This window comes from Pleurodeles waltl, chromosome 11 (assembly GCF_031143425.1).
Source record: "Pleurodeles waltl isolate 20211129_DDA chromosome 11, aPleWal1.hap1.20221129, whole genome shotgun sequence".
In the NCBI taxonomy this organism is placed as follows: Eukaryota; Metazoa; Chordata; class Amphibia; order Caudata; family Salamandridae; genus Pleurodeles; species Pleurodeles waltl.
In genome coordinates, this window is record NC_090450.1 from 962711318 (window position 1) to 962720257 (window position 8940).

Genomic DNA, 8940 nt, shown 5'->3' on the forward strand with positions numbered 1-8940 from the left:
TACAACACCACTTTTCTTAAATCTTCCCCTTAGATTAAGAGACTGACTAAGAACAAAATAGATTAAGCATGAGACTGAAAGAGATTCAGAGTGAGAGTGACTGAGGCTAAGAGTGCCTGGGACTGGATAATAGTATCAGGGACATCTTAAGGATTTGGGGGGCTGTGAGAAAGTAGCCTCTTTCTAGCATGGTTACCCACACTTTTGGCCTGTTTGTGAGTGTGTCTCAGTGTGTTTTTACTGTCTTACTGGGATCCTGCTAGCCAGGACCCCAGTGCTCATAGTGAAAACCCTATTTGTCAGTGTGTTTTGCCTGTCTCACTGGGATCCTGCTAGCCAGGACCCCAGTGCTCATTGTTTGTGGCCTATGTGTGTGTTGTCAGTAGTGCTTAACTGTGTCACTGAAGGTCTGCTAACCAGAACTTCAGTGCTTATGCTCTCTCTGCTGCCAAATTAGTCACTATAGTTTAGTGACTTCATTTACAAATTCCAATTTGCACACTGCCCCCCCCCCACCTTATAAGTCCCTAGTATATGGTACCTAGGTACCCAGGGCATTGGGGTTCCAGGAGATCCTTAGGGGCTGCAGCAGTTCTTTTGCCACCCATAAGGAGCTAAACCCTTTCACCGTCATTTACTGAAGGCTAGGTGCAAAGTCACTAAGTGTGACAGCACCCTTGCACTAGCAAAGGTGCCCTTACGCTGTCCAGGGCCAAATCCCCGGACTTTGTTAGTGCGGGGATACCATTACACGCGTGCACTACATATACAGTAGGTCAATATCTATATGTAGCTTCACAATGGTAACTCCGAATATGGCCGTGTAAGGTGTCTAAGTTCATGGAAATGTCCCCCCATTTCAAATCTGGTATTGGGGGGCCAATCCCATGCATGCTGGGGGCTCCACCATGGACTCCCAGTATTGCCAAACCAGCTTTCTGAGGCTTGCACTGCAGCTACAGCTGCTGCCACCTCACAGACAGGGTTCTGCCCTCCTGGGGTCTGAGCAGCTCAGTCCCAGGAAAGCAGAACAAAGCATTTCCTTTGGGAGGAGGGTGTTACACCCTCTCCCTTTGGAAATAGGTGTTACCAGCTTGGGAGGGGTAGCCTCCCACAGCCTCTGGAAATGCTTTGAAGGGCACAAATGGTGCCCTCCTTGCATAAGCCAGTCTACACCGGTTTAGGGACCCCCCAGTCCCTGCTCTGGTGCGAAACTAGACAAAGAAAAGGGGAGTGACCATTCCCCTGTCCATCACCACCCCAGGGGTGGTGCCCAGAGCTCCTCCAGTGTGTCCCTGGCGTTAGCCATCTTGTTTTCCAAGGTGTGGGGACATTCTGGAGATCTCTAAGTGGCAAGTGCCAGCAGGTGATGTCAGAGAGCCCTCCTGATAGGTCCATACCTGGTTAGGTAGCCAAGCCCCCCCTCTCAGGGCTATTTAGGGTCTCTCCTGTGGGTTCCTCTTCAGATTCAGCTTGCAGGTTTCCTCCAGGAATCCCCTGCAACTTCTGCTTCAGCTTCTGACCATCGGATCAACCGCAGACTGCTACAGGAACCACTGTAACTGCAGCAAAGTATCCAGAAAGGCTACTGTGACCCTGCAACTTCAGCTCCAGCCAGCAACTGCAACAGTTTCCAAGGTGTGCACACTCGGAGGACTCCCTGCCTTCATCCTGCACCAGAAGAACTGAAGGAATCTCCTGTGGAGTGATGGAGTCCAGCAGGCACCTTCTAAGATGACGACCGGTTCCCTGGGATTCCTCTCCTGCCGACGAGTTTGCTCCCTGGAACACAGGTGGTGAACCCCTAAGGTCCAGCTGTCCAATTTTGGCAGAGGTAAGAGCTTGCCTCCCCGGTTTGCGACAGTACCCCTGTGCACTGCATTATCTGTAGCTCCTGACGCCTCTGTGCATTATTTGCGAAAATCCTTTGTGCTCAGCATGGCCCAGGTTCCCAGCACTCCATCCTGTGACGCACAACTCGCTGAGTTGTTCTCCGGCGGCATGATACCTTCTTTTGTAGTGCTGCAGCAACCACAATTTGCACCTTCTTTATCCCCGGACTCCCGTGGGTGCTGCCTGGTCATCTGTGGGTTCCCTCCAGTGTTGGGAGCCCCCTCTGCCTCCTCAGTCCAAGTTGAGGCCCCCAGGTCCCTCCTGGGTCCAGGCAGTGGCATTTTGACACAAACCGCGACACTGACTGAACCAAGGCTTGTTGGAAGAATCCAGCACTGCAACTTGCCTGCAACCAACATCTCGATGTGGGACATCTCCTGCACCACGCAGGGACCCCCAGCCATCTTCTTTGATGGTCTTCTGCAGACTTCCTCTAACCGGAAAATCCTCTTTTGCACCATCTTCTAGGTTGGCAGGGGCTCCTGTCCTTCCTGGAATCTTCCGTGACTTCTGACTTGGTCTCCGCTCTTCACAGGTCTTCAGGTCCAGGAATTCATCATTTGTTGCTTGCAGTCTTCCTTGGTTCTTGCAATAACTCTTATCACAACTTGTAGTGTGACCTGAGGAAACTTGCAGTACTTTACTCCTACTTCCTGGGCTCTGGGGTGGGGTATTTTACTCACCTTTGTGGGTTTCTTACATTCCCAGCACCCCTCTACACACTACACTTGCCTAGGGGGGAATTCGTGATTCGCATTCCAATTTCTTAGTTTATGGTTTGTGTTGCCCTAGGCCTATTGCTTCCTATTGCATCATATTGTATTTTCTTCTGTCTGCACTATTCTGTGACTATTTACTTACCTGATTTTGGTCTCTAGTGTATATATTGTGTATAATACTTACCTCCAGAAGGAGTATTACCTCTAAGATATTTTTCGCCTTGTGTCACTAAAATAAAGTACCTTTATTTTTGGTAATACTGGGTATTGTCTTTTATTGTGTATAAGTACTGTGTAACTATAGTGATATTGCAGGAGCTTCGCATGTCTCCTAGTTCAGCCTAAGCTGCTCTGCTACAGTTACCTCTAGACAGCCTAAGCTGCTTGAACACTGACTACATTTCACTAATAAGGGATAACTGGACCTGGTGTAAGAACCTAGGGTACCCACTACAAACCAGGGCAGCCTCCTACAGGGGCCTTGAGCCAAAGGTATTTCGGAGACCCCTTTTTGGAACAGCTTTGAATTTATGATCCAGTTTCAGCTTTCATTACATATTTGGCCAGGTCACTGACAGTGCACAGACATACTTGTCCAAATTTGAAATATTTCTACATCTACTATTCAGGGATAGAGACATGTTTTCAATATTGTAACAGCAGCAGCTCACTAATAATACTGCAAATGATCTCTGTGACACCCTCCCTTTTCTCATATATCACGTCATGTTTTGATATAAAATAAAAATAAAATATGGATGTTGCATGAAACATAACCACAACATTTCTCTACAAAATGTCTGTAAAAGGCTCACACATCACCCACATTAAAAATAAACTAAATAAATTAAAGGAAACAGTATTTAATATATTCTGTTTAAGTATTATTCAAGGGCATCATGGCAAGACTCTGCAGAACAGAGCTGACTATCAGGGGGCCCTCTGAAAGGCTGGGGCCCTAGGCCAGAGCCCTCTTTGCTCATGCTTTAAAGCATGTAGGTATCTTTTCTGATGCATGCAACTCAGTGTATGTTGCTAGAAGATCCCTTTCACCTGTGGATCCCCCAGGGTCCCATCTTGTTCATAGGGTCATTTTAACCTCCTTAAGGAGTCCCTTGACCACGCCACAAATCAACAACATCGAAATTCCCCAGCATGACGATGACCCATAGTCATCCTCTGCCCTAGCGATCCAACACCTCAAACACTGTCTTTACCTCATCAAGATATGGATTCAAACATATATCTGATGCTCAACCACACCAAGACAGAACTCCCACTATTTGTCAAGAACAAGAAGCAACAACTAGTGGAAATCTGGCACAGTGACATGAGCATGGACGTATTTGAACCCCAACATTTGCTCAAGTCATTCAGATTTACTCTGGACACTGACTTCACTCTGAATTAACTGATCGCTAAGAAAACCAAGATGGCCAGGTCCATCTCTCCATACTGAAGGAAGTGAAACCATTCTTAAGAGAAAGTGACTTCAGAAATGCTATCCCAGTTTTTGTCCTCTCACATCCAGAAGGTTGTAATACCCTATTCAACACCCCCCAGATATCATACTGCCCCCAGCACCCCCCTGTTGTGCATCCTGTATGCTCTAGCATTCCTCATTGAGGCCTCAAAAAATATGACCACATCACCTTCTACCCTGATGGAATTCCATTGGTTTCCCGTTGCCAGCTTGTACCATCCTCAAAGTCAGCTGGCCAACATGCTCACCACCTCCAATTGCTCACAGCACACATGTAGTCAGGACACCATCAGACTGGAGATAATGTAGTTAAAAAAGAAAAAAACAATGCCGCAGGCCTGCTACATTTGTCCACTCAGTATCTAGAATGACATCCCTAGTGCCATCAGGACCACCCCAACCATGCTTCAGTTTTGGAGACAGCTGAAGACACACCTCTTTAAAGAACACTACATCATGACAATAACAGTCCACCTCTACTGCCACAAGCCAGCTTTTCCTCCACTACAGTCTTTTGACTGTATTCTTGCCTTTGTCCTCTACAGTGCTCCTCTATCTTTTGGCCAGGTTCGTGCTATATAAGCTTCATATATATATATATACTAGGCCTGCGAGAAATTTGTATTACAGCAACATAATTCACTTAATTTTGGGAATTATGTGTTATGCTTGCAACACGAAATTGCACCTACAATTGATAAAATGGAATCAAATAATAACATTTTGAACATTTTATCACAATATACATTGTTAATAGCAGCTATTATAATTAGAAATTATGTAAATTGTGTTAAAGAAAATAAAATAAAAAACTATTTACCTATGACTTTTCTCATATAGTCTTATGAACACACTGTATTTCAGTTTACATTTAAAGAAAACTGATTTAATACCTATATAGTGCTCACTAAGTAGTAATCAGCAAAAAAAAACTAACATCATAGAGAAAGTTGGACCTTTCTGCCAAAAAATGAAACCAACCAGTGGGCATATTCTCGGGGTAATCAGCAAATCTGTCTCAAAACATCAGGGGCGGTTTCATCACGTTAAGAATAACTTATGCTTGTGGAATCATCAGATGTTTATTTGCAAATTACCCCCAAATCATCAAGAACAATTGGATCTGATGAAGTGATCAGATACTCAGTTTTAAATCCTCCTAAAATCAGTGGGAATAGTCACACCTTGTGAAGTAGTCAGATACTCATTTTTAAATCACCCTGAAGTCATCAGGAATAGTCACACCTTGTGAAGTAATCAGATACTCATTCTTAAATCACTCTGAAGTCATCAGGAATAGTCACACCTTGTGAAGTAATTGGATACTCGTTTTTAAATCATCCTGAAGTCATCAGGTATAGTCACACCTTGTGAAGTCATCAGATACTCATTTTCAAGTCATCCACAAATCATCCAGCACAAGTTTCTAAACTTTGCTGATGACTTCCAGAGCTTGATGATGTCTGATGATGTGAAAATGACTTCTACAGTAGTTAGATGATCATCTGATGACTCTGGGGTGGCTTCTAAAGTAATCCTGTTTGACATGGGTGGGAAGTGCTTTATTGTTCCATGGCTGCCCAAATTGAAAAGTAACACTACACATTACTGTTTAATCTGCACAGATACATTGTTTGGAATTAACGTGTATATGTGACATCCTTCATCTTCTCGTTGCAGGAGCTGCTGCCCAGTATGTGCTGACCCAGCCGTCCTCGCTGTCAGTGACCCCGGGACAGACGGCCAGGCTGCCCTGTGTTATGAGCAGCGGGGACAGCATCGGCGGCTACTGGATCTTCTGGTACCATCAGAGGCCCGGGAGTCCCCCCAGATATCTCCTCAGGTTCTATGATGACTCTATCAAGCATCAGGGCTCCGGGGTCCCCGCCCGGTTCTCTGCCTCAAAGGACCCCTCCAGTAACACCTGCCACCTGCTCATCACCGGGGCCCTGGGGGAGGATGAGGCCGATTATTACTGCCAAGGATCTCATGGCAGTGGCAGCGCTTATCAGTATCACAGTGACTGAGAGTGAAGAGGAACTGAGACAAAAACCTCCCCTTACTTATTACCCACAGAAATAATGAAAAGAAAACAAAATCATTGAGGCATCAGTGCCTGTCTGCTCTCTCTTGCAGACCTATCAGCCTTTGAATCATGTACCCCTATGATGGTGTAAAGGAGATGGGGTCTTGAAAGGGCAGACCCTGGAGAGGTGGGGAGTCTTTGGCGAACCAGCACTGTCTGAGCAGCAGCATCTACATTTATAATGCACCATATACCATAAACCCCAGTTGACAAGAATTTGTTAAATTAAATCCCTAAACATCAAGGGTATGTTTGACCGGAATCCTTTCTCATAGCAATAGTTGGTGGGAGAACCTCACTTTTAGTCCACTTGACCATGTGTCCCAAAGAAGGGGAGAATACAGCTATAGTGGATGCAATTGGGGGAGTAGGATTGAATAATATAAGGAGAATGTCGTCTGCGAAGACAAACAGTTTTTGGTGACAATCCCTCTGTTGCTTCGTCTTTCCCTCTTTTTGAGTGGCTGAAAATATGGACATTTTAAATTATTTATTCAACCTTTGTAAAGGTTCATGGATTCATTTAAAAATTGCGAAATTAGAAATGTATTGACTTACATGTCGCTGTGTAAAGATCATAAAATTAGATTCAATCAAAGATAATTGGTAGAATGACCCAGGACTAGATACACTTTGCAGAAGCAAATAGGAAGGCGTTTTGGAGCACATTTACAAGAAAGTGGTGCATAATAGATGATGTGCCACTTTTCTTGAGCCCCATTGCACCCCCAAACGTCACCATGTGTGCGCTGTATTTACAATACAGTGCACCATGGCACATGTTGGGCCAATAGTGTCAAAAAATGTTATGCTACTGTGGTGCTTTGGTGGATTAGAGCCAAAAATGATGGTGCTAATCCACCTATGTCAAGGGATCCCCATTGAATACAATGGGAGCATCACTTTCATGCCTGCCTAAGGCAGGTGTTAAAAATGACGCTAAAATGGCCCAGTGAAATCTTGTAGATTTCATTACACCATTTATTTTGAGCCTCTTAATGGGGGAACGCCCCCCTTGCATACATTATGCCTAGCGCAGGCATAGTGTAGTGCAAGGGGTTACAAAGTGGGGCAATGCATGCAATGCACCACTTTGTACATATGGTGCAACGAAAATGCCTCCTAACGCCACATTAGCATAAAAAAGTGACACCAATGTGGCACAAGGAGGCACAAGGGGCTTTTAAATATGCCTCTTAGGGTCTGGCCCAGTCATTTTACAGCAGGACTCTCACCCCACCAGACTTGCATCTCTCCTGTGCAGATAGGAATCCTAAATCCGCGAAAAGATTCCTGAAATCGTCTGAGGGATACTTATAACTGATTTTAAAAACTGTTTTTATTGTAATTGTACATGGAACATTAGATCTAAATGCTGCTGTACAATTTGTCCTTTAATTTATTAACAGGCAGCATATCTCCGACCTGGTGGAGCATTTATAGGTGGCTTTACTGGGTTATTGGATTATTGGGTATCAGCATGGTGCTCAACGGCATATTGGAGATTGTCTCTCCCTCGCCGTGTTTAAAGCCAGTTCGCTCAATACCTCATCAAAGGACTCCATCTTGGTTGGCTTTCCAGCTTTTCTAACTCAGCCACTTTTATTTCGATCACCACTATATAATGAGGCTTCCAGGGCACTGGAGGCATGCCATAGGCTGCGCCCCTCCACGGCTGACTGGGACCAGAAACCCTGGTCCCCCTATGAGGGTCACAATATTATATACACCTGAGGATCTTAAGAACCTCAGGCTGGTACCTGTGGAAGCTTGTCTTCCTTCTAGGGAATGCTGTCGCCCTTCCAAGTAAGTGTCCACATTGTAGCCACCTATTTCATTTCAGCTCTAATAACAGACTCCATGAGGCTCTTAGTGCAGGGATTTCTCAGGTTCCTGTTGTCATTAAACAGCCCTTACAGAAATGGTAAATTCTCCTTTTAAGTTGTAGGTCGCTCCCTAAATACAAGTGGGAGGTATTCACTTTATTGGAAGAACGGAAACCGGATGTGCTTTTCTTAACTAAAACTTGGCTGCGGGAGGATAGCTGGCCAGATATTGTAGTAGCTTTGCTGCGGGTTATGCAATTGCTAGAAATAATTGGCTAGGGAAGAAAGGAGGTAGCCATTATTTTTAAAGAGCATTTTCATTGTAAATCATTCTCCGTATCTATTACAGGCAGTGAAAGCCTAATGTTTATGTTAAAACTTGCTTACACATTCACACTCTCAGCAATGCTTATATATATCAACCTCCACGGCCAGCAGTATTTTTTTTTTCAAGATTTACCTGAAATTGTAGCAGTACATAGTCTGGATGTGGCTAATTTCATGCTGCTAAGGGACTTAAACATCCGATCTGACACAAGCTCTAATGGCATTGTAGCTCATACAGTTGGTGGACCATCCTACTCACTTAAAGGTCATCTTTTGGACCCTAAATTTTCTAACATCTCGACATTGAAGATTGATACTCCCTCATCAACATCATGGTCAACCCACTTGTTGGTACAATTCTCCATCACAAAAATGACAGCTTCCAAGACCAAAGTCCTGGGAAGATCATTAAGGCAATGGGCAAGTTGGACATATGCTGGCAGTCAGCTCTGATAAGCTTGTCCCTAATCTTGACGGAGATGTTTGAACATCCTGTACTGTGTTTGGGGAATGGCTAGAGATGACAGCAGAGACGCTGGGTCACTACAAAAGCTGGGGAACCCAGAGGTACCTGAGCAAGAGACGGGTGGTTCTCGTATGAATTAA

The 8940-nt window shown here is 44.8% G+C and overlaps 1 gene segment (V, D, J or C); it reads left to right on the top strand.

Annotated features, from left to right (window-relative positions):
- The window catches only part of LOC138265175 (probable non-functional immunoglobulin lambda variable 5-48), a 31530-nt gene extending 25408 nt beyond the window's left edge, over nt 1-6122 (top strand). The window contains 1 exon segment of the V gene segment in view: nt 5776-6122. Within this exon segment, the coding sequence occupies nt 5776-6122 (347 nt within the window).
- Nucleotides 6123-8940: the final 2818 nt, after the last annotated feature.